General features: G+C 34.3%; 1 protein-coding gene across 1 annotated transcript; it reads right to left on the reverse strand.

Moving 5' to 3' along the window:
• On the reverse strand, window positions 1-27,796 carry LOC129264848 (tubulin-specific chaperone E-like). Its single transcript, XM_054902802.2, has 15 exons — window positions 27,504-27,796; window positions 22,501-22,585; window positions 21,599-21,781; window positions 20,920-21,005; window positions 20,187-20,286; window positions 16,928-17,030; window positions 15,350-15,426; window positions 14,591-14,689; window positions 13,963-14,092; window positions 13,251-13,400; window positions 12,536-12,689; window positions 11,507-11,635; window positions 10,376-10,467; window positions 3,242-5,995; window positions 1-228 (listed from the first exon to the last, which is right to left on the reverse strand). The coding sequence occupies exons 1-14, from the start codon at window positions 27,643-27,645 to the stop codon at window positions 5,903-5,905; spliced, it is 1,623 nt and encodes a 540-aa protein (XP_054758777.2). The 5' UTR covers window positions 27,646-27,796; the 3' UTR covers window positions 1-228; window positions 3,242-5,902.

Below are 27,796 nucleotides of genomic sequence, written 5' to 3' on the forward strand. Positions count from 1 at the left end.
AAAGTAACAAATCATACAAAAAAAGTATTGGTGTATTTATAGCAAAAAAGAGGAACAAATACTCTAAAAAGGGAACAGTTGGCATGTCTGTTGCAGTGATAAATGGTTTTTAATACACCAGAACAATCCAGAAAGAATACTTTGATAAAAGATTTTATTAACATCTTCATAACACACTTATTTGGACAGTATACAAATGATGCATGGGTTAGAGTGGGTCAGTAGGAACTGTGTGCACAAGGTAACTTTGGCATGGTTTAACCCACGAGGCGCAGCCGAGTGGGTTTAGACCATAATGCCAAAGTTACCGCGTGCACACAGTTCCAATGACCCACAAAAGAAACCCATGCATCATCTGTTTTATAGAATGGAAAAATTTTATTGAATAAACCACAAAAATTAATGATTTACCGGATGCATGATAATTTCATGCGTCCGGTAAATTCAATTTACCGGACGCATGAAAATATTTACCGGACGCATGATTTTTTTTACCGGACGCATGATTTTTTACCGGATGCATGAAAATTCCAAAATGTAATGCAGACCCTTTGATAACCCTGGAAAACATAAATATGTATGCCTAACTTTATAATATGTTGGCACAAAGGCATCATTATACCCAAAATGCCAGATACAGCTTTGCATTGACTAGATCTATGAGGCAGCCTCAGACCTCCAATAGCTGTGTGTGTATGCCCGGGCCGCGCCGGGGGCCAGTGCCTACGGCTGCCTGGGCCCGCAGTGGAGATTTGGCTGTGCACAGCCAGCCCAGGGCAGTAAATCTATAATTAAACGTTAGATCGTATGTCTGGACTTCTCAACTAACGAGTATGCAGGCAGTTTTAATCCCTTTGACAATTACGGTAACGTATTTGTACTTACAGATAATTTTGCATCCTTTATTTGATTCATTCTGCCTTGATCGAAAAAATTCAAAATTTTGACGTAAACAAGCGTAACAGTACATGCGCGATGACATCACAATGACCTTTTCGGACGATAGCTTGTTTACAGTGGATATCGTTTTGATTATCGGGATATCGTTCATGCAACCCAGTAAAAATTCTTGCATAGCTCTCAACCAATCAGATTGCAGGGATTTTCCCATCCATTCTATAATATCTTTAGCTAGCATAAATAGTAATATATTTGACTGAATATAAAATGAGCAAGCATTCAAGAAATTTTACATCAATCTACAAGAATGGGATGTCCAAGACACAATATTTCTTTGTTAAAGGACACGTTCACCTCAACAAAATGTTGATTTGAATAAAAAGAGAAAACTTCAACAAGCAAACACTGAAAATTTCATCAAAATCAGATGTAAAATAAGAAAGTTATGACATTTTGAAGTTTTGCTTAATTAAACAAGTGGAATGCCTCTGGCCGTCTCACCTGCATCACGCGATTCAATATAGCAGCAGTGCTGATTTTGAAAACTACTATAACTCGCACAAGATGTTCAGTGATACTTGGTTACTCTTATTTCCACGTTTTATGAACTAGACCAATACACTTATAGAGATATGATGGCAATTCAACAAATACCCCCAACGTGGCCAAAGTTCTTTGACCTTACATGACCTTTGACCTTGATCATGTGACCTGAAACTCGCACAGGATGTTCAGTGATACTTGATTACTATTATGTCCAAGTTTTATGAACAAGACCAACACACTTTCAAATTTATGGCTGTAATTCAACAAATACCCCAATTTGGCCAAAGTTCATTGACCCTAAATGACCTTTGACCTTGATCATGTGACCTGAAACTTGCACAGGATGTTCAGTAATACTTGATTACTATTATGTCCAAGTTTCATGAATCAGATCCAAAACCTTTAAAGTTATGATGGTAATTCAACAGATACCCCCAATTCGGCCAAAGTTCATTGACCCTAAATGACCTTTGACCTTGGTCATGTGACGTGAAACTCATGCAGGATGTTCAGTGATACTTGATTAACCTTATGTATAAGTTTCATGAACTAGGTCCATATATTTTCTAAGTTATGATGACATTTCAAAAACTTAACCTTAGGTTAAGATTTTGATGTTGATTCCCCCAACATGGTCTAAGTTCATTGACCCTAAATGACCTTTGACCTTGGTCATGTGACATGAAACTCAGGCAGGATGTTCAGTAATACTTGATTAACCTTATGGCCAAGTTTCATGAACTAGGTCCATATACTTTCTAAGTTATGCTGTCATTTCAAAAACTTAACCTCAGGTTAAGATTTGGTGTTGACGCCGCCGTCGCCGCCGCCGCCGTCGCCGTCGCCGTCGGAAAAGCGGCGCCTATAGTCTCACTCTGCTATGCAGGTGAGACAACAAAATAGTTATATGCACATCCTGGTCAGTATGCAGATGAGGAGACTGATGATGTCATCCACTCACTATTTCTTTTGTATTTTATTATATGAAATATTCTAATTTTACATCCGATTTTGATGAAATTTTTTCAGCGTTATGCTAGTTTGATTTTCCTCTATTTATTCAAAACAAAATATTTCTGGGGTGGACTTGACCTTTAAGTATTAGCTTTCGTTCATCAGTAATTCATTAAATATTTTTAGTCCATAATGGTTCGATTGTCTTGTACATCAACATGAACTATCCATTAAAAGCACAATATACCTATATGATATCCAAGCTGAGAAATATCTGAGATAGATTCAGGGGAACATTTCAAGGAAGTATGTGTCGGATGTTAATCTGACAAACTATGTTTTATACAACAGTTACCAGATGACAAGAAACATTCATTGCTCACATCAAGACTTACACTTACTAAGGACTTCAAATAAGAAACTTTGGGTAGGGGTGCTTTCAGGAGTCTTGGACTTATGAAAGCCATGGCTACACAGTTTCCAACACATGGAAAAAATATCTCCTGCCCATCTTTAACCCAAGACCAATGTGCGTGCCATATTTCATGAGAAATGTTTAAAAGTGAGGAACTTGTTCTAACTACAAAATTTTAAACTAATTTTTGCCATCATACATTATTACCATGGCAACACACTTTACAAAACAAGAAATATTTTTTGCCTACTTTTACTCAAAGACCAAGGTGTGTGTCAAATTTCATGAGAATTTGATAAAAACTGAAGGAGACAGTACGCTAAATCCTATTTATCCCCTTCAAACTTTATTTGATGGGGTATTTAAAACATATTATTAACACAACGTATGTGGGCGCATCGTTGTCTAGTGGTTCTGAGAGAGGGCCATGGTGTGTTTTCCTTCAGCAAGAAATTTATCCACACTGTGCTGCACTCGACCCAGGTGAGGTAAATGGGTACCGGCAGGAAGTAATTCCTCAAAAAGCTGTGCGTAACAGAATCGGTAGACTAGATCAGCCGGGGTAATATAGGAGCGCCTTGAGCACCTAGCAAGGTGGATATGTGCGCTATACAAATCCTTTATTATTATTATTAAAAAAGACGGATAACATGATCATCATATATGCAAAGTGATGCTCATAAGGATGCAGATGTGTTTCATCAACACAGTAGGAAAACAGGTCGGGATATCCACTCAATCTTCTCAAGACAAGCCAAGAAAGAAAAGCAACAAACAAAGCAGGGACACTTGTCTATAATGGATGTTGACATAAACCTTGAGATGCAAGGAATTGTTTTAAGAGGCAATTGACAAAAAGATTAAAAAAGAGGAGGATTGGAACTTTGATTTTTTGTCAACTGAAAAGCAAAGTTTGACACTGCACTGAAAGAGCCTCTACAACACACCTAAAAAAATGCCAAGTTTACCCCACCTTGGATTAAAAATGAAACTGAATATCTGTGAGAATATCATCCATTCTGCAGTACAGGAGCGTGACGGCAGATGAAACTGATGTGTCTGCAGTGGAAAAAATGAGGATCTGTAAGCATCACATAAACCAAGACGAAGCATTTTGTGAAGAATTTTTGGGATTTCAACATATCAAGAAAATGGAGTCCAACGTGATGTATGATGCACTGATCCCGCCCTCCTAGAATGGGGATCAGACCTCTCCAACCTCTTCGGATAGGATTACGGTGGAGCAGCCACCATGAGTGGTAGAGTAAATGGCTAAAGGAAGAGAGTTCTAGATAATTATCCCATGGCAACCTATGTACATTGTCGTTCTCACGTTCTCAATCTGGCAATTGCAGGAAAATACAAAACTGACATCAATCAGAAATCTCTTTGATAAAGTAAGGAATATCACAGCTTTCTTAGGAGATGGTGCTAAGAGAAAAGAAATTGCCAAGGGACACTTTCTGGGAACGAGAAGGTCATGATAATAAGGAAATATTGGATACAGATGAGGCTGATGGAGGCGATGACAGTTTATACGAGCATGCAAGAAACTTCCAATATTATGTCCAACTTGTTGGAGTTATTGAGTGGAGACTCTATCAGTATCCCAAAGTAAATACAATCTTTAAATTGTGATAGCTGATGAAAGTAGTGGTGATCCACACATGAACTCTGAAACTTTCATTTGCTTGCTTGAGGATCCTGAATTCATTTGTAAGTCTGGCTGTTTGTCAACACATTCTCATATACATTGTACCAGTGACCAAGAATCTCCAGGCTTAGGACTTGTGATTGAAGAGAGGCCTATAATAATGTCAAGAGGACACATGAGTGCATCAGTGAGCAGCAATCGGAAGAGAGATGGAATTATGCTTGGAGGCAGATAGAAATAATTGCGGGAAATACAATGTGGAAAAGCGAAAACAAAGATCAAGATTTCGGAGACATCGTGCAAATGCAGGATACAGTGCAGATCAATCAACTTCTGAGTAATACTGAATCAATATATAATATCTTTTCAGTGACCATGTCGTTGAAGAGCTACAAACAAGGTTCTAATCATCTCATGAGGGATTGCTTGCTGCCCAATACCTGGTTCCAGCCTATATCAGAGGTCTATCGAATGAGAACATTTCAGGATACAAAGACCTCCCATAAGAAAGGGATAAGCATATTGGAATATCTTTTGTTTTCTTTCTTAAGTTTCTTTATCAAATCTCTAACTGGAGAGTGGATGCAGATTCACAAGTGAGTTTCTTCACAGATCTGTTCAGAGACACTTTCATATTGTTGGTAATCTGCCATTTATGAACAATTCACTATTAAAGTATTTGGTCACACTACCCCAAATTTTTACCCCCAAAATATATATACGATGCATACAAATATCCCAAAATATCACATGGAACAATATGAAGTCTGGATCATACCGGGGTGAGTAAAATTAAGTAATTGTCAATTATCTTTAATTTTGAAATAGATCGTGGGCAGTCATTTTGAGAAAAAAAAAGTTGGTGGAATTGAATTTCTGCTGTTTTATTTATTTTTTTTTAGCACTAGAAAAAAATTAGAGGGATGCTGAAAATGTCTCCTTAAACTGGATACTTCATAGTTAGAAGTTCTGCTTGGGGTTATAATTCAGTACGTAATTTGATCCCCTTATATCTGTAGAAAAGAAAATATGCTTTTCATAGCAGTCCAAATTTCCAGTTATATGATTTGTATTGGGTCAATTCTATCAGACTTTTTATATGTGGGACTGCCTAAAGTTATTTGTATCTGTTTTCTGGATCATATGAAAGGTTGAAATACCACATGAAGTGAAGTAAGAATAAAGAAAATGGGGGTCAGATGTACAAGAAGGTTCAATACTTCATGGAATTACCCATTGGAAATTTAAAATCGACAAAATTATTGTTGTAGGTGAACCGAATAAAGATAACTTCCATCAAACGTCTGACAGTTCACTACCTCTCATACTAGATTGAATTTACTAGTATTTCCAAGACGGCATTACAAATTACGAATGGCTGTATAACCAGTCAGCTTGAACATAGACCATCTCGTTCCACAAGCCATCTGAATTCACCATCTGATCATTATTGTGTTTCCAGATTCAACACCAAAGAATCCCAGTTGTCTCAGGTCATTATCTAGAGGAATCTCCTGATCAGGTAACTGTACAAACAAAAAAACACAAGAAATACAAATATGATAATACTCAATCACAGTTACAAGCTACTTTATTATCTCCTGAAATCATTGACTTGAATGGCTAAATAAAAAAACAAGTGGAAAGCCTCTGGCAGTCTCGCCTGCATTACGCGATTTAATATAGCAGCAGTGCTAACTTTGAAAACTACTATAAAATAATCATTCACAAAAACACCATTCATATAATGACATAATACCACGTTCATTGACCATAAATGACATTTGAACGGTGACTTAAGACTTGTCAACTACACCCATGTCCACATTTCATTCACTCTATCTATAAACTTTCAAAGTTATGATGGCAATTCAACAATTACCCCAACATGGCCTAAGTTTATTGACCTTAACTGACCTTTGACCTTGGTTTTGTGACCTGAAACTCACAGGGGATGTTCAGTGATACTTGACTACTCTTATATCCCAAGTTTTATGAACTAGATCCATAAACTTTCAGAGTTAGGATGGTAATTTAACAAATACCCCCAACACGGCCAAAGTTCATTGACCTTAAATGACCATTGACCATGGCCATGTGACCTGAAACTCGCACAGGATATTCAGTGGTACTTGATTAACCTAATGTCCAAGTTTTATGAACTAGATCCTTAAATTTTCAAAGTTATGATTTTTTTTTCTCTTTAAACCTCTTTCGAGGGACTTTATTTACATCTCTATAATACAATTTACAAATCACAAAGTATATACAGTAATCAAATTAATCAATCAATAAATGAGTTCCAGCAATTTGTCAAATTCTTTTGTATTCTTATTTTTGGTAACATATTTTGAACTTAAATACCATCTTAGTTTCATTTTCAAATTCATCCATAATCTATTTACATTAACAAAGTAATAACCTTTTTTCATACTCGTTTCAATATAATTTCTGTAAATGGTGTATTGAGTAAAATTCAAAATGATATTAATTAACCAGTATTTTGGTTCCTGTATATTCCAACCTAAAATTACTATGTTTTCATTAACACAGACCTGTACTTTAGAAACAGAAAGAATTGTGTCTTCTACCATTTTCCATAGAGGTTTTATATTCTCACATTTTATCAACATATGCATAATTGTTCCCTTAAGTAAACAAAGATTACATTTATCATCATTTTTTAAACTCCATTTAAATAAATTTGATTGGGACGGAAGTATTTTATGCCGGAGTTTAAAATTAAATTCTGTAACCTTGTTATCTTTTATTTGTCTAACTTTAAAATACAGGACTTTGTCCCAATTAATTGCTATCTGAAGTCCCAAATAATTTTGCCAAAACATAAAGAAAGATGCTTCTGTTTTGTTATGTTCTAAATAATAATGATAATAATGCCTAGCTTTCAAGATATTTACATCAATTAAATCACCATTTGATATTTCAATAAGATTAGGTATAATCATTATGTCCTTTTGTTGTGCATTTGATCTATTTTCCAGCCAGGTGTTGGGAAATCCTTTCTTCAACTTTTGTAGTTCAAAATTGTATAATAATTTTCTGTTTTCAAAATCATCAAATACCGTATTGAGGTTTTTCCATTTACCTTCTTTTATAACATGATTTACCATCAATACACCAGATTTCCTCCATTTATTAAAATTTAGTGTTTCATTTTGTATTTTTATATTACTGTTATTCCATAAAACTTGTTTTGGAATATCAGTAATTTTTAGAAAATTCTGGTATCTCAAATTTGCCCAAACATATAGAAAATCGATATATAGGAGGGTAGATTATACCTTTTCCCTAAATTAATAATGTCTACACTATTACAATTATAATGTAAACATAATGGAAAACCACCAATCTTATTTGTCCAATAGGTAAAAAGAGTTTTCCATGCTCCCTTTATTTCATCCATATATTTATAAATCCATGCTAATCGAAGTGATGAAAATTTGGCTTTCACATCAACCATGTTTAACCCACCATCAATTTCTTTGTTTAAACATACATTTCTCTTAACTTTATTTTTTTTGGAATTCCATAAAAATGTATATAATTTTTTATTCAATGCCTTTGAAATATAATCGGGCACAGGAACTGCCGAAGCAACATAAACAAATTGTGATGCAATTAAAATCTTAATGACAGATATTTTCCCAAAGTAAGTCAGATTTCTCATTTTCCATAAATTAAGTATATTTTCGACTTTTCCAAGTCTCCCTTCCCAATTTCTTTTTTCTACATCAACATAGTTTTTACCAACATATATTCCAAGACATTTTACTGGATCGACCGCATTCTAGGTCATTTAACTCTATATTTTCATCTAACTTCATTATTTTAGATTTAGACCAATTGACTTTCGGCCCTGCTATATTTCCAAATCTATTAATCTCAGTCATTATATTTTGTACAGAATTTGTTCCATTGGCGAATACTATAGTATCATCGGCGTACTGGGCTAGAGATATTTCTTTAGTTGGTACAGCTATACCTGTAATCGATGGATTTTGTTTAATTTTTTGAGCTAATATTTCAGAAATTACCAAGAACAATAAAGCCGACAACGGGCATTCCTGCCTTACACCTCGATTAAAATAAAATTTTTGTGACAACCAACCATTGTTCAAGACATTACCATTTGCATTTGTGTAAAACGTTTGTATCCAATGAATAAATGACTTTTTAAATTGCATCTTACATAAAGTAGTGAACAGAAAATCGTGTCTAACGTTATCAAACGCTTTTTGAAAATCTATGTACATGATAACACCTGATTGATTATTCATTTTACAATAGTCAATAACATCTTGTACAAGTCGCACATTCTCTAATGCCGACCTATGTTTCCTGAATCCCGATTGACCATCCGAAATAATATGCGGAATAATTTGTTTCATTCTTTTTGCCAATGCACCTGCAGCTATTTTATAATCAATGTTAAGAAGTGATATTGGTCTCCAATTTTCTAATAAAGCTTTATTACCCTTTTTATATAACAATGTGAGAACAGCTTGACTTTGGGAGGATGACATTTTTTTCTCCTCATAACCAGTATTTAAACTACTAATTAACATATCTTTTAAATCATTCCAAAAGCACCTGTAATACTCTGCACTCAGGCCATCGCTACCTGGGGCTTTGTTCGTGTTCATTTCAAAGTTATGATGGTAATTCAACAAATACCCCCAATTTGACCAAAGTTCATTGACCCTAAATGACCTTTGACCTTGGTCACGTGACCTGAAACTCGAGCAGGATGTTCACTAATACTTGATTAACCTTATGCCCAAGTTTCATGAACTAGGTCCATATACTTTCTAAGTTATGATGTCATTTCAAAAACTTAACCTTCGGTTAAGATTTTGAAAATAATTCTCCCAACATGGTCAAAGTTCATTGACCCTAAATGACCTTTGACCTTGGTCATGTGACCTGAAACTCAGGCAGGATGTTCAGTAATACTTGATTAACCCTATGACCAAGTTTCATGAACTAGGTCCATATACTTTCTAAGTTATGATGTCATTTCAAAAACTTAACCTTAGGTTAAGATTTGATGTTGATGCCGCCGCCGCCGTCGGAAAAGCGGCGCCTATAGTCTCGCTCTGCTAAGCATGCGAGACAAAAACCAAACCTTTCAAATAAAATTACTTATGACAATAACAACATTCATATCAACAAATGAATTCTGAGAATATTAAAAGATTAGAATTAGGGCTCTAACATGATAAAGACACAAATGGGCAGTTCCATAAGATAATTAACCTTTTTGCACGTCCGACCTCCCAGTTTCTCAATTCTTACTTTACTCCATGAATTTGAGAGAATAATAACTTTTTATGTGAACTATAAAACAGATTTGAATTATCCCAAAGGTGGTTCAAGCCTATCTTTAGCCTTAAAATCCCCCTAATAGTGCATGTCACTATTCCATTTCATTATTCGATCATATTAATGCATGTGCCTCAAAACGGTTGTGGTGTGATGGACATAAAGTGTACTTTATTGGACAAATATTCTACATCAAAATTAAATTCGATCGGATGCCAGATCAAAATAATACATCTGTGTATTTTGTCTTATTTACATAAAAGCCCACAAGCATTTTTGGGCTGAAAATTTCAGGATACGATCTTTGTCAGTTGCTTTCTGAATACTAAAGTGCTCTTAAAGTGCTATTCAAATAAAACATAATAACTGAGAGAGGGTGCTAGATTTAAATTTAAATCCCAATGACTGGCAAAATGCTATATTTAAATTCTAACAGGTAAAAAAATGCATTCCATGACTACTACACTTTTGTATTATTGTAATGTTTGTTGATACTCTAGTATAATTCACATTAAAAAAAGCTTTAGACAGGCTTTATTTAAAATTACTGTCAATAATCATACCTTTGGACTGAGATAAGAAAGCTTCTGGTCGGCGACATCTACTTTGAAGAGTTTCTGAATCATTCCCTTGACTTTTGTGATATCCATGGTAACTGAGAGAAAACAAATACACAGAGACATTCTTACAGGGGAAATTAATCATTATGCAACAGAAAACGATTTGCTATACAGTGTGTCTCACAAAAAAGGAAACCTGCCTTCAGAGATAGATTTCACAATTATTTAATATGTTTTTACTATAAGTTTGATACTCATGACTAGAGTGGAATCTCATCTCTAATTTCAAACCAACAGCTTAGCAAATTGTTCACGCATGGCAGATTACAAACAATAAATACTGAGGCATATCAAAAACGATTTGCGCAGAAACTCATGTGTGAATCTGAATCCTTTCTCATTTCAGAGATCAGTGAGAGAATCTTAACAAAGAATACAAAAGAAACACTAATGAGCCAATCATCAAATAAGCACATATCACAAATCAATCTTGTACAATTTTTAAGTGCAACCTGGTTTTGACATTAAAATTTCAAACTTTTGCTCATTAATGCGTGAAGTGTTCGTCACATGTTATGTATCAAAATAAAGAGGAATAATTAAATTATATGATTATGTAAATTAGACATAAAAATTCAATTGCCTTTGAAGAAAAAAGACATGGAATCTCGGTTTCATTTTTTCTGGGATGCACTGTAGAGTAAAACCAAATTTGGATACAGAATAAGATGTAATAATACTTCAGACATGTATAATATAGATCAGAATTTTAAATCATTTCCAACAGTAGAGTTGCTATGCCACAGAAGATGATTGGCAACATAAAAAAAAAAAAAGATTTGATACAGAATAAGATGTAAATAATAATTCAGACATATAATAAATCAGATATTGAATCATTTCCAAGAGTATAGTTGCTTTCAAAGTTTTGGTAAGAAATTTGTTGTATTTCCTCACTGTATCCTATATACCATTTCAGGGAAGCGTTTCACAACAAAATTTGTCAGTGATTTTCACCGACTAATTTGCTCTAAGCCAATCAGATGCAAGGATTTGCATTAGCTGTCATTTAAAGTCACTGACAAACCTTTCATGAAATGCTCCTATTGGCATTCATAGTGAACATGAACATACCTGGTAGTTTTTTCTTGATAGATTTCTTGGTTGTGTGTTGAGGGCAGCTTAAAATGAGTTCTAGAAGAGAAGATTTCAATGCACCTGGCTTGGATTGTGAGTCATCACTCACCTCTGGAGCTCCATACTCTGTCATTAATAAAATTGCATTGCACTAAATATATTCATTATTGATTAACCCTTTGGCTTCTGAATTATGTGATTCCAATAGGCTTTGTACAGGGATCACCAAGTTCCAGTAGACAATGGGTCAATGAACTTTGTGTTACATTGGGCAGATTATAGATGCATACAGTACATACTTTATACAGTATACTCCATCCCTATTACAGTTTGGGTGGTCTGTTTCAGAACCACACACATGTCCACAAAAGAATACATGGAGTACCATTAAAGCCTCGACACTGATATAAACATATATACAGAATGATACAAAAAGTACAACTTTCTTGTAAGAGTTCATATCTTATTCAAATAAAGCAGAATACATTTACAGTTACAATTACAAGTAGTTCATAATTCAAATATTTAGTCGGTTTGTGATTTCATCTCCATCCCTAGTACAGAATCAGTCTGTATCATAGCTGGAGATGGAATGAATAAATGACATGATTTTAGTATAAAAATGGAAAATAAAATGAAATGCTAATAAGAATAAAACAAAAAATAATAAATGTAACCTAAAAAAGAACATTAAATATTGCAACATTTTTTTTTATAGTTGAAAATGTAATCAAATTGCCATTTCAAGTATTATAGTATCTATTCCTATTCTTTAAAAAAAACATTTCTTTAAATAAAATAATCAAGAAAATAGAATAAATAAAGGACTCATAAGGACTCATATATGTCAGATAAAATGAAACAAGAATGTCTTTTTGCTAAATATTTTGATTTAGTCTTGATATATAGCTCTTTATACATGAAAATACATTTTCATGTATATTTACAATCGATTTGGAAATTTTTGGCATTCTAGATAATACATTGCAAGGAAACCTATCAATATATGATATTTTTTTGTCTTACTCTTGATGATTGCTGTATACATGGGATGATTTCTGATGAAATCTGCTTGAAGGTTTGAGCCAGGTTGATCCTTTCCTCCTCCATTCTTCAACCAATCTTCATGATATTTCTTCATGTAGTCTATTTCTGAACCTTTCCTCTCAGCCTCTGATACCTAACATGAAAGAATTATTGCATGAGTCAAGTAGTCACAGGGAGCAATAATTGTGAATTTTCTAAGAACAAGCTTGTTTTCATACCTTCCTAGATCTAGACCTAGCAATTTCCAACTCAAACTAATCTAAGCAAACCAAGTGTGTAATAATGAAAACTAGGCTGAAAAACAAAGAAGACTAAAATAGAAACTACAGATAAGCATACATTGGCTTGTGCATTATCGTTGCTTGAAAAAAAGATCTGTCGATTGACAGAGTGCCATATTTTTGCCAATTAAAGAAAATTACTGATTTTCTATCAGTAGAATCAATTGAAAGATAATTTTAGTTCATACTATACACACAGACTACATACCGACACTTTGGATATCACTTTGTTTATTCTTTTAAATCCTACTTTGTGACTGTTAAACAACTGGAATTTATGTTTAAGATTGAAAATAAATGTTTCTTTTGTGAGCACGTTGGGTAGATTGTGTACCTTTTTACTGAATATCTATTTTTATTGGATAGCTAACAATGTAATGCCAGAAACAACATCAAGCAAAACTCCTACTTACAGCACTGTGGTTGCAGTGACACAACGAAGGCAGCTTGGCAATCAAGAGACCTCTAACGGTGGATGCTTTTTCGTTCTGCACCAGGGGATTTCTTTTCATATTCACTTCATCCAAGCACTGCAGTTTCCTCAATTCATTCACACTATTCCACTGAACATAAATCAGAGAGACATTTAATATACAATGTCAGAGCTAATGACAGTGTTACAAGCATGTAGTTACAAGTTCTAGTGGCATTAAGGAGATTGCAAAATTTTGATTTTATCCATCAGTCTTTTGCATATGAAAGAGCTCTAGATTTTAGAAAGCTGAAGAAAAACACAATTGATTCAAAAGCAATGTAAACACTGAAACTCCTCTTTTTCAATCATCATCTCAATAAAGAAAGCATACATTGCTTTTCTTCATTTTCTGAATTACATATATACAGTATACACATATATTGCTTACTAGCATCTTTCAATTTAAAAGCAATCCAAGTTTAATTATTGACTGAAGAGCAGTCGGTTGAGAACCCGTCTAAGCACATATATCCAGCAACCCCAATAAGATGAGTTTGGGGCAAAAGAGATCTATCGTAACTGGGACCTTGGTATTCTACTCCACATCAACATAATAATTTCCAGTACATGAACACATGTAAAAAGTAAAAATGTCTAATACAGTTTAACAATTAGAATCAAGTTTGGCAAACTAATCACTGCTGTCTTACCTCACTTATCCTATTATTATGAAGAGAAAGTGACTTCAGACTCCTAAAGTACTTTGTTTTCCCATCCATTGAAGCATCTTCAAAGCTTATATTTGGAATGCTGTTGTTGTTCAGTATTAGGCCTTCCAACCTGCGAATATACAGGACCAAGAAATATAAATGCCCTGCACATGGTTTCAAACTTGTAGATGCAACTTTCAATAATTTTAGTAAATAAAGATGTTTTTCAGGCTAAAGAGCTGTTAGACTAACTCAGCACTCTTTGCTAAATGTGCAAGAGCACAAAGGCTACGATAGGAAACAGTCATTTTATCAAATAATGGAGGCAATATTTCAAAGATAGAACTTTATTTCTGGGTTATTTTCTTTGACTGAGGTACTATATCAAAGTGCAGATATTGAACTTTTTAGATATGTGATTTTCTTTTTGAAATTCATATACCGTCCACCAAGTTTTTTGGGGGGTATCCTTTCTTATTGGTTTCATTTATTCTAGTACCGCACTGTCCAGTAGAGCATCATATCACATTTATAATCATTAAGTACTATACCAGAGATAACATGATAGGGTAGCGTCTATGGAAAATGTGTATAATCCTAAGTATCCTGAGTTTATTTCAAGGTTTACCTTGGTAAATGGCCAAGCTGTAAGACTCCTTCCCATGTCTCAATCTGATTCCCTTCTACATTCAATAACTCTAGGTGATCAAACGTGCCTTCTAATGGTCTGTATGGTGTAAGTATAGAGAGACAGAAAGAATGAAGATGGGGGGGGGGGAGAGAGGGGGGAGGGATTAGTCAGAGAAAGGATCAACATTAATCAGATGAAGATGTGCCATGTATTGGCAATTCCATACATCAAACAACCAATTTTTATTACTGATCCATATTTTGGTTCATCTTATTTCGCTTCATAAACCACTCAAGCCATGATAATTTACAAGAAGTACATTTTTTCCATTTGAACTAGAAACACAAATCAATTCATGTAAGCCAAATATAGGAGGATGAATAATAATGGAATAGCTCTACTACATAATCTATTGGATGTAAACTAAAATAAAATAAACAAAACATCCATGACTTTATTTCCACTACTGATAAATCGATATGATTCATCAATCAATCACCATTGATTTAGCAAAAGGCAAAGTTTATCACTGTAGAGGACAGCAATGGGTATGTATTTGTTTTAAAGGTGTGTCTCATCACAAGCTTTTGCTTTCAGGGAACTACTCCTTCTTCTGTTAACAAAAGTTATACATTTATATTTTTATGACAAATGATTTTGTATAATCTATATTGAAAAATGATATTTTGTGAAAAAAGGAAGAAAATAAATGTTCTGTTGAATTGAATTGATTTGAATAATCAAATTTATTCTTACTTGTCAAGATTTGCTATTCTGTTGTAGCATGCATGAAGTTTCTTCAGTTTTGGCCACATAGTTGAAGACATCAGCAACTACCGGTATAATATAAAGTATTTTAACAAAATAAGTGGGATTTAAATATTCAGAAAACTTTCTTTATACATGATAATTCAATGACAAATGTTTCATCTGAACATATTGTATAACAAATTTGTATACACTTTATATTGTACGAAGTTTGTATTTTCTCAAATTTTGCGTGTCAGGTGCTATTTGTAAAATTCATAACACAGTAGATCCATGCATTACAGACATTTAACTTTCACACTTAAAAAAAACATTTAACACAAAAACACTTGTTTATTAGTGCTCATATAATAGAATCGTGCACAGACAACCCCTTTGATTATAATCTCGAAAAATTCAGTCCATTTCCGTAAAGCATGTGGAATATGTTTTATGTTGCATTTATACAAAACATAACATTGAGTATTTATTCTCATATATTCTGCTTACTAAAGAACATCAACTTTGCATTACAGGGGTTTGCTTATACAACAATCAACACTGTACAACGCCTTCTTGGCTTGTTGTACGTGAGCAAATGGGAGGCTTCTGTCCAAAATGTACCGTTGCACGGGTCAGGAAAAGGTGACATCACTATGAAAATATTATTCATCGGGATTCGCATAGTAAATTCAGGAGCAATACGCGTAGGGCTGGGCTTGCTGGCTGAAATGCGCATCGCTGCAGATCAGATGCGCGGTTGAAATGATTTCCTTTCTTATTTCCATAGATTTACATAGGAAAAAACTCATTATTGTTCATATTTTCGCTAACTTCCAAGGCGTTGTACAACACAAATAGCGAATATTCTTATTTGTGCAATGGTGCGACATTTCGCATTCGATGAAAGAAAGAGACACTCTACTAAACATGGCTAACGCCTCGTGGAATAGTTTCTTTCTTCCACCTCATGCGAAATCTCGCACCTTCACACTCATGCCTATTCGCTATTTGTATACTGTTTTACTCTTTCCATGTGATATTAGATCAATTTTGAGGCAAAGTTGTCAATAATCCTCTTTCTTTCCATGTGTATTACATCAAAATTGAAAAAAAATTCTTAGTAATCATCTTTCCTCTGTCCAAGAGAAGAGATATTGAATCTATATTGAGGCAAAGCTCAAAATAATCACCTTATCTCTTTTGATGTGTATTACATCAAAAGTGAGGTGAAGTTCCCAAAAATGATATTTCTTTCTAAGTGATATTGCATCTATATATCATATTGAGGAATTTTATATTAATTAACTTCCTGCTTTTCTGAGTGATATTTAGGAAAAGATGTTTATAATCACCTCAACTTTTTCCATGTCGGATTACATCTATATTGGAGACAAGCTATAAATAATCATCTTATCTTTTTCCATGTCGTATTACATCTATATTGAAGATAAGCTATTAATAATCATCTTATTTTTTCCTTGTGATATTACGTCTATATTGGGGAAAAGGGGTTAATAATCACCTTATCTTTTTCCATATGATATGACATATATATTGATGAAAAGTTCTTACTAATCATCTTACCTCTTTCCATGTGATATTACATCTATTGAGAGAAAGTTCTTCTAATGCATAAAAAGCAGTACAAAGAGTAGATGGACTGGTAGGTAGAACAAATCTGTTTTCACTGAAATGAAGACAAAAACAAATAATCAAATATTAACACATAATTTTGATGCTGATGAGGATAGTGAACAGTGGGGCAGAGCATCTGATAGAGAGCCGAGAAAGAGAAAAATAGTAATAATGAGAGAAGGTTCATGAGATTAAAAGTACAAGAATGACGTTGGGAAAATCTATTACAAAATAATAAAAGAACAAGGAGAAAATAAGTAACTGCACAACTCAAATCTCATAAACAGTCAGTCAGAAGGTCCTCAAAAAGTAGTTTCATTTATCCCTGTGATATTCATGACAAGAAAGGTTTTGCATATTTAATGAGCTGGGTGTGGACAAAACACGGTAACACCTCTTTTAAATTGGTCATTGCTGCTCTACATATATATATATATCAAACTTCATAATTTTGGTATCATTGTAAAGAATAAGAATCATTATTTCAGGTCTGGTGAGAAGGGCGAAACTTTTGATCTAAAACATGCTACAAAATAATTATTTTCACCTGACAAAAGTTGTTATATTTACTCTTTATTTCTATTTGAGCCCGAATGACTTTAGATCATGATAAAGCTGAGTATCTATGCTTTGAAATGGTATATGTTTCAAAACAAGAATTGGTTTAATCAAGTCAAGATCACACTTTTCATTGGCTAAGTACATTAAGCAGCTTGAAAACAAGAGTACTGCACTCTGATTGGTTAAAGAGACCACACGCTCAATGCTTTCATTTGATATAGGTTGTATAAGAAGAAGACAAGGTGCTCAGTAAGAAAAAAATAATAATAACGGGAGCATCAAAATGAAAATTTAGAGAACAATCCACAGTCAAAGTTTATGCCTCCACTATTGCCTGATCACAAATATTCACACAAATATCTCCTGAAATGATTTAGGAGAAGGAAACCCTTGAAATAGTTAAATTTATATGAAGAAAAATAAACGAAACAGACTGATGAAAGTTGGAGAAATATTGAATGAATAATAAGAAAGTAATAAGTAATTGAATATTAAGTAAAATTTTATAGTAAAATTGGAGATGAAATTATAAAGTTATAAGTATTTGAATGTCGAGAACGCTAACGCTATGTAGATCCTCCCATTGTCGATGCAACCAAGATCAGACACATATAACTTCCTCATTACTTTAGTACATATTTCACCTAAATTTTCTCTTCCATCTACTCTACCATAAAATCTTTTTAATGAAAAGACATGTAATGCAGGTTTCACAAGGATGAATTGTTTGCGAGTTTGTCCTATAATTAGAATGAGCAAAAAAGGGATTTGTTACTATGTTTTCAGAGTCCAAAGAAGAAAGTTGTACGTGTGTTACATCACAGATCTTGTTTGCATTGCCAGTGGGAGGATCCCCATCACATTAGTGTTCTCAACATTCAAATGCTCATGACTTACTTGTTTGTCCAACTTTGCTCAATTTTTTACTGATCTGATTCTTTTATTTTTCCACTTTCACACCAACTAACTTGTTCCATGGTTTCTTTCTCTATTAAATACATGACCTGTGTGACCAATAGCTTTACCCAATATCAAACTCAGATCACTGTCACCCCCATATAAAATTTGAAGTTGATCCCTCAAATGGGTAGTTGGAAAATAATTTGTGATATAGTTGAATGAAGAGAAGTATAAAATGGGAAAATGAAAACGAACAAAATTGTGTGGTAATTGAGGAAAGAAAAAGACAGATGACAGAATATGGTAATCTGTCATGTTGAGGATAATGTGAAGTCCTTAACCCTCAATCTCCCGGGGTATTTTGATTCTTGTCAATCCCGGGGGGGGGCCATTATGGCCCCCCCTTAAGATCTCGGCCGCCGATTGCGCGAGCGACGCAAAAATTTGCACACTGGTAGTGTGCGATGTAATCTACAAGGCTGTATGGTAAAATTTTCCAAAATAATGATATTTTATTTTATATGAATTAATTATGCTAATTTATGCATAAATCATACTTTTTGCTATAATTCACTAAATAAAGCTCCTAGAATGCTAATTTTTGGTAAAAAAATTCTTTGTAGCAATCTTAACAATCGCAATTAAAAAAACTTCGGTTCGGAAATCAATTTCTTATGTATTTTATTGTTTTATGAATTTCTTATGTATTTCTTTGTTTTTTTACTTTTTGTTTTTTATTGTTTTTTCAATGGAAATCATTCCAGACTTAGTTCTGATCATAAACAAGGCAAAATTAATTTAGTTTAATCAGTAAAAGTAGAAATAATGATACATTTATGAATTTTGGCTAAATACACAATTTGCATTGGATTTGTACATGAAATCACGTTTATGAGCAATTTTGGGTCTGACATGCACTTACATAATGTTGCGTAATGTCGTAACCGTGTACCCGGGCGTCACAAATTTGGTCTCAAAATTTGCGCGAGACTTGAAAGTAAAAAGTCAGTGAGCGGCGAGGTCAAAAAAATTTGCGCAGCAGATATATCGCGAAAATTGTCAAGGGGGGGGCCATTATGGCCCCCCCCCCGGGAGAATTAGGGTTAAAAGGGCTTTAATCCAGATACAATGTGATGGCCTTGGACAGCAGAAAAGTAGAGGCAATGAGGAATCTCATGGGGCAACTTGACCCACCTGTCACATGCATAATAGCGACAAGGTATAGTTACTTCAGTCATCAGGTTAATGAGGAATTTTCAATTATTTATTTCATTTATAGTGTAGATGACAGGAAAACTTGCCTGAAACCTATAGCTGATTAATAATCTGCTCATTCATTGTGATCTCAGTGCTCAAACTAAAATATGCGCAGATAATGTTGCGAACAAACACTACTGTGGACCAGATTTAACAAAATTAATCAGATCATCTGCACAATATGCACAAGGTTCTCATGAGGACAAAAACGTGATGGACAGATGTGACATTGGACAGACACGTAAAAATAAAGCTCCCTAATCCAAAGATGACTTACAAGATTTCTATATTCAAAAGTATTTTAAAGGACTTGAGAGCTGGAGTTTGATTTATATTGCACAGTATGCACAGTTCACACTCGAGTAGCCCTAAACCTTCAAAGTTAATAATGGCAAAAATTAAATGAAGTCTTGATATATAGGCCTATCCATAAAAGTTATGATACTTAAATCAAGTAAATAAGAAATAATGTTGCTGGTATTGTACTTACCTAACATTTAAAATTTTGAGTTTTTGCATGCTGGCGGTAATTTTAGACAGCTCCTCCCAAGAAGGTAGAAGGTTTTTTGATACATCTAATTCTTTCATGTCTAAATTGAATTAGGTCAAGAAAGTCTAAGATTGAAGAGAAAATATTACTGAAAGTAGCATCATACGATTCATCTATTTTTTCTTTGTAATATCGATATCAATTAGGAGAATAAGGATGAGCTATATTTTACTATTTAATTTTTCAATTTTATTCTTTTTTTTGGGGGGGTGGGTAATAACCCTAACCCTAAATAGACTGGGTGTGGCTTCCTGATTGACAGTTAGTTTTATATACATGCCACTTTATTCTACTTTTTATAAAAGAAAAACAGGAAAAGGAACTGTATTGTAAATGTAGAAATTAATAAAACAATGGGTGGAGTATTGTGGCCAAGTGGATTAGTCTTCAGACAGAGGGTCATGGGTTCAAATGCCAGCCATGGCGTAATTTCCTTTGGCAGGAAATTGATCCACATTGTGCTGCACTCAACCCAGGTGAAGTAAATGGATATCTAGCAAACATTTAATGCTTGAAACACTTGAGGGCGTAACAGTTGCTCGGCTTAAGCCAGGGTTATTATGCTGCATTTGTTTTAGAATGCTCGGAGACATTGGATATTATAAGCAAGTATAATTATCAATAATTATTCTGTTTGAGAGTCAAAAACTTTTGCAGTGACATAAAAGGATACTTGGTAGTCTTTCAGCAACCTTCTCATCTCCAGCTCTGCTGATTCTCATCTCATGTAAGGCAACAGACTTCAGGTTTTCAAAGGAGCTATAATAAATTATTTCACAAAAAACAAGAGAAATGTATTAAAAGTAAAGATGAATACAGACCTTAAAACTTGTACATAAATCAAAAGATCATGTGAAATTAATGTCTACGGAACAGGCAGAATAAAAATTTTGAATTGCTAATCAGAAATAATGCTTTTAGTGAGTCCTGTATTTTAGATTAGAGGCACTTAAAACATGTTTATAATAACATCGGCATTTAAACATGTTTAGAATTGAGGTTGTGGACATACATGTACTTCCCCAAAAGAAATGTATTTTCGGATAAATGTCATTTGTTTGCAAGCAACATTTTTTATCAGCATTTATTTGAAAATAAGAAAGGATACAACTGTGCTTTGAACTTAACAGGAAACAAAAGCCTGATTTTGATTAAAAGATGGAATTAAAAAAAACCCTGATCAAATGCGTTCTATGACCTATCACTCGCCTAAATACCCTCCTTTCTCCCTATATCCCCTTGTTTCTTCTTTTCTTTTCAATCACTTGAATGATAAAGTAGACAGAGGGACCATCATTCCCGTCAATTACCCAGTCTCAGTCCCAACCTACACCCATTATAATGCAACTTGCCTCTGTCTTCTGGCTATCTTTTCAGCACCCACCATCTCCACAGCTTTACAGCTGACAGCCAAGGAGTCTTCAAAATCTGCTGTTTCGATGTTCTCTGGAATGTAACGGGAGGAAACGGCATCCAGGAATTGAATGCCAAAGTCGGCTTTCTTTGGGCGTAAGAACGAACCACTGGTTGGTGAGCTGGATAGATATGGTATCAAAGATGAAAATGAAGATGTTAATTTGATAGTTACATTCAGAACCCTCTGTATCCCAGGGGAGAATTTCATGAAAGGGCTTGTCAGACGTTTTATCTGACAGATCCCATTTTATACGACACTTACTATAGTAACACTGCTTATCAGCCAATCAAAATCAAGGAAAGCGGTCATATCTGACAACATCTGACAACATGTTGGACAAAAACGTTGATTAAACACTCCCCTGATGAGAACAAAAGGGCCTGCCTTGGTTCATGATAAGTGACTCAATAGAATATGTCCAAACTCAGTGGTAAAGGAATTTTGAAAATGCCATGTTTTTGTTTACACCTCCCTGTGAAACAATATGTAACAATACAAAATTGTTAAAAAGGCTTCCGCAAAGCACTCTTGAGCTTGCTATTTGGGAATGAAATAAATGGCATTTGTCGTTGCTATCCCCAGAGAATTTTACACACACACTATTAAAGTCAGGACAAGATTTCAATAAGACTCTCTTTTAATACACCAGCAGACCAGCTTTAAAAATCACTATTTCCTCAGTGAATAAATATCTTCAACTTTTATGGTCTTATAGCTCCAATGTTATGGGGGAAAAATAACTAATACACTTCTCAGTCCTTCATTTCAACCTGTATAGCTTATGATATGACCTATTGTGCAAAATTATTATTTACATGTAAAAATTCTATACAGTACCTGCACTGGAAATATCGAGTGCCCTTATGACTACCATCATGTTTTCCTCTCTCAGGGTTATCCCATTCAACACCTAGCCAAATACCTGTGTATCAAAACAAAAGTAATATAGAATGAAACCAAAATTAAAGGGGTACTCCAGGTTGAATATAGTATGATTTGAACAGATAAAGAAAAATTAGACAAACACAAAATAAAATTTCATCACAATCGGACAAGGAATAACAAAGTTATAACATTTTAAAGATTTGCATTATTTTGGTAGAACAGTTCTATGCATGTCTTTATGACATTCAATGAGCAAACTGATGATGTCATATCCCCACTTGTTCTTTTGTATTTTATTATGCAAAATCAAATTTATTCAAATTTTGTTACCCAAAAACAAAAAAAATGGATTGAAAAATGATTTAAATCATTGCTGTAACTTGTTTGGCAGGCGGTATCTGAAATTTTCTTTAAAATCAACATTTTCAAAAATTTCATTTCCTGCTCTTTTAGTGACACCAAAACCAATAACAATGCTTCAGAAAAAAAGAAAGTGATGTTCATTTCATTCAACAATTTTGTTTGACTGTTGTCCTAGCATGAGACAAAGGCAGCAAAAGGATTATGCATGGATGATTACCAATAAGACACTGAAACAATATTTGAAAATCACCTACTGATTGTGATATTAAGTTGACCGCATTGAGCCGTGTAATTTACAAAGAACTAAATGATCTTATCGTCGTTATTATGATTATCATTATCGAATAATCAATACTTTCTCTTGCCTTCAGCTCTAATTGTTTTTATTTCTGTCCATCTTTTTACCCTTTCCTTACCATATATAATAATTGTACACCAACTCAACTCACTCCTAGCCCATTTCTCCCTCTCTCTTCATCCCCACCCCTCCCCTTCTATGAATGTTTTCACAAACACATTCAGTAGGAAGGTCCCAAAAAAGTGGCTTCTTTCATCCAAGTGATATTCATGACGAGAGCTGCTAGTGTAATTGACAGCTAAAATCATACCTGTTATTGACCAGTAGGACATTAACTTTTGAATTTGCCTACTATTGCTATTCCAAACCCAAAATAAGACAAATCCCCCAAAAAAAACAGAAATCTTGCTCGCTGCCTGGATTTGTTGCACAAATTTCTTTGAATTCATATTATGCCCATAGTAGGCCATTGTTCAAATCACTCCGAATTCTTGACATTTATCAATTGAATAGATATTGCATCTTGATTTTATTGTTCAAATATAAAATTGGTCTTTTGCCTTTTTTACTCAATGGTATGCTTTCATTAAATACCTCAGTACATAACTATAATACAAGGAATAAAAATAAATATCATTTATGGGCAGTCAAAAAATCCTATTTGCTATTTTCATTCAGTCACAAAGCACCAACGGTTTGGAACGACCTGCCAAGTATTATAACATCTATCAGGAATTACAATGCATTTAAAATAAGTATCAAGAGGCATTTAATCAATCTTCAACTTGTGTAGATTTATTTTCCACCTTTTGCTTTTTTGTGTAGGGTTTGTTGGGTTCTGTTTTTGTTTGTTCCCCTTTATTGTTTGATCTTGATTTTCTTTGGTTTTTCTTTATGTTTAATTGTGGGCAAATAAGTTTCTTATATCTTACTTTGTCAATTATATTTTGTCTAATTCCTTTAGGGGAGGTTATCTAGACAAACTCTATTTTGGGTTTTTTATAATTTCCCTATTTCCTCTGTTGTTTAAAATGTTAGCTTATTGTATACTTATATATTTTATGTGGAAGATTTTAGTAATACATGAATATGGTTTACATTTGCTCGATTATGTATTTTTATGAATTTTTATATTGTAATTTTTAATTGGAAATAAATGACTTGAACTTGAAAATTTCTACACATGCAGCTAGCATGCATGCTAAAGTGTTGGAGCGCCATCTAATGCTTTTGCAGCAATGCAGAACTTCGTCAAGTCAAGGAAGCAATGATTTTAGGCAATACATGTATCTGCAATTGCAGTCAAATATTTACATTTTCTTCCATGAATTGAATGGTGCATTTGCAAAAATATAATTTTATTGAATTTGAGTGATTTTTAGATTTTTTAATTTGAAGTAAAATATTAATTTCATACATGTATGCATGAACAACATCGACTACGTGTAAAGAACTCAATGTTGGCTCTAAATCACCAATTTTGAGGCTAACCGGAGGATGGATATGGAGTGAAATTAGGGTGTAAAGTAAGAAATTAAGCTTTTCTTCTTTTATGATGCCGTTTCGACGTATAATTTTTACAATAAATATGCATTTTTTCCAACCTTTGCCACTCGCAGTATCAGAGCGAGTTTCTTGAGGTTCGGGTAGGTGGAGCGTAGTGTAGCGGTAGTGAAGAGGAGTGGAGCCTGCACGAACATCGCTTGAAGTGAGTACATGTATGGATGCGCACGCTAAGTGAGCAGAATTAGGGCAGTGGTGAGCAGCGAATTGGGCAGGTGCAAGGGAAGGGGTGCAAAAAAAGGCGAATTACGCAGCGGTGCTTAAAATAATTATTATCTTATGAAACGATTTTCCAGTATCTTTTCTTCAGATGACATATGGAAGGATATCGTAGCTAATTGAATGAAACATAAAGGAAAATACCACTCATTCAATGAACAAGGTTATGATAGTACCTTGTTCTCTGTTACTTCTCCCTATGTCATTGTGGTGAAATAAGGTTGGCAATGTTTGGCTTATTTTCTCTTTTTCATTGGGACAAATGCTTAATTTTTTGACACTGTCAGTTTCCATTAGGCATTACAGCTATTCATCGTATAACTTGGCTCTTAAGTAAATTTGATTCTTTATATTATTATTTTCTTAATTAAAAATAGAGATTGAAAAATGACAATTGTCTTGCCATATTACTTTCCACTAATAGAGGGCGTACACAAAATATGCCAAAAATTCAAGTTTTTGAGCCCTCTCTGGTCAGTCTGGTGAATACAAAAATTACTCCCAAGTTACTCATGAAAAATAAATTACAACTGTATGGAAACTAGTATTTTTTGTCACAAAAGTGATATTTTAATGATTTTTTAAAGTGTGTGCTGTGTACAGCATTGGCATACCATAGTCCTACCTGTAGATTCCCCACAGGCAGGATGGTAATTAGACCAAAAGCTTCGGTCTCTGTTATGTTGGTTGTTCCGCTGAACTACGTTGGCTCCACTCACCAAATACATAGACCAAAGTTAAACCGTCGTCTGTACAGGGGCTCAATGGCCACTGCTGATTTCTTGTTTTTCTCCTCGATACCGCAATATTTTCCACCAAAAGTTCATACATATGCACCTATAGCTGAAAATGTATAAGTAACGACAGTTTCTTACCCTTAATTCCCGCTTTAAAACTGGCAATCAGGGGATTAACTCTGAAAGTTTACACTTGCGACTCGGACTAGTGGGCAGCCATCTTGGTAATGAATAATTCATGAAAGAGTGGCCGACGAAAGTCAGACTCCGCCCCATGACCTTTACGTCACACATTACAGATGGGGAAAAGAAAGGAGCAGTTAAAGAAACAAAAGAAAAAAGGGGAAATAAAAAAGAAAAAGAAAAGTAAAACAAAAAAGAGAGAAAAGGAAAGAGAAAGAGAAAAAGGAAAATGAAAAAAAAACGTCTATAATTTTAGTATTCATAAACCCGACATAAAAGAGATGATCTGATTGGCCAATGGTTTTGATACGCAGTTGACCCGGAAGTTCTTCCAACGGCATATGTTTGTGTGTTATATCGACTTCGGATGAACGAGTGAACTAGGAGCTACACGACAGCCGAGGTAAGTCGCTGTTTTTTTTTCTTTTAACTTTATTTTTTCCCTCGTTTTTGGCAATTAATGCCAAGACTCAAGAGGGAATATTAATTTGCATTTCTGTCCATTTATTTTCATATATATTTTATAGGGTGTCTGGAGAAAAAAAAATATTTTTCTTATTTCAAGAAAATATCACATTTTCTTTGTGAATTTGAAGAGAAATGAACTTCAAACTGACAGAAATGTAACATTTTTGAAAAAAATCCAATTATTGGCTGCAAAAAAGAAGAATGAAATTAGGTCAATTTTCAGCATTTCTCTGCCATAGACTGTGTAGTTAAGAAATGGACACACACAATTCCAAATTTTTTGCTTCCGAGAGCTGTTATAAATTTATTATTAATGCCAAAAACTTGTCCATAAAGTGTCTAATAGGAATTTTTATGCTCTTTCTGATGGTATGATTTTTATAAAGATTTGGAAACCAGATCACAAAGAAAAATTGCGACAAAGTGAAAAAATTTGTTCAAAACAGAAATTTCATTTTCCCATAGAAAACGCATGGGGAAATGGCAATCTCAACACACACACAAATAAGGGTTTGCAAATTATCTCTAAATCCTAATTTCAAATAATCCTATAAACTTGTCCTTAGACCTTACTTTCAAAAGAAGCACCTGAATTTTCTCTTTCCATACATGCCAAACACAAATTAATAATTAATTCAGATCACATTTTTATAGCAGCCTGAATTTCCAGAAAAAATGTGCCATATTTCCCCCTAAATCAGCCTGTTTTATGCTGACACTTTTCAGTGTGGCTTCAGACACCTATTTAATAATTTATGATATGAAATAAAGACAAAAATCGTTGAGCCCCGTCGGGGGGAATTTGCATTGTATTTGTACCTCCCCTAATGGCCGCGACACGCTAGCGAGCCGTCTGTGTACGAGGAGAAATTAAAAAATAAAAAAATGTTGAAAAACTCCTCGAAACACACGGCTGCCAGCTGTCTAGATGGTAATGAACCCTTGGCTTGCCTTGAGTGGGAAAATACGTAAACTGAGCGACGATTGGGCAGTGTACAACTTACAAATAAGTACACGAGTGGGACTAACATTACTTAAAGAGTCTACGCTTAAAATTCAATACTTTAAAGAATCGCAGACGATTCTCTGGACTAAAGAAAAGACAGAAATTAAAGCATATTCACCTTCTGTTGATGGAACGAGGCCAACAAATTTAACTGTTCCATATTGTCCTTCACTCAAAATTCGATCTCCCTCCTCGACTTTCATATCGGAAAGAACCTTATCGTCAAATTCCTTCGACATATTAATGCGATATAGACTCATTTGCCTGGCGTCGATCGTCGGGGGGGGGGGGGGGGGCGGCGATACGACATATATCGCCCAAACTAGATTTATATCGCCCGAGTCGTAGACGAGGGTGATATCAACTTAGTTAGGGCGATACTGTTATATGTCCGTTCGACCCAGGCCAGTC

Source organism: Lytechinus pictus, chromosome 7, assembly GCF_037042905.1.
Source record: "Lytechinus pictus isolate F3 Inbred chromosome 7, Lp3.0, whole genome shotgun sequence".
NCBI lineage: Eukaryota > Metazoa > Echinodermata > Echinoidea > Temnopleuroida > Toxopneustidae > Lytechinus > Lytechinus pictus.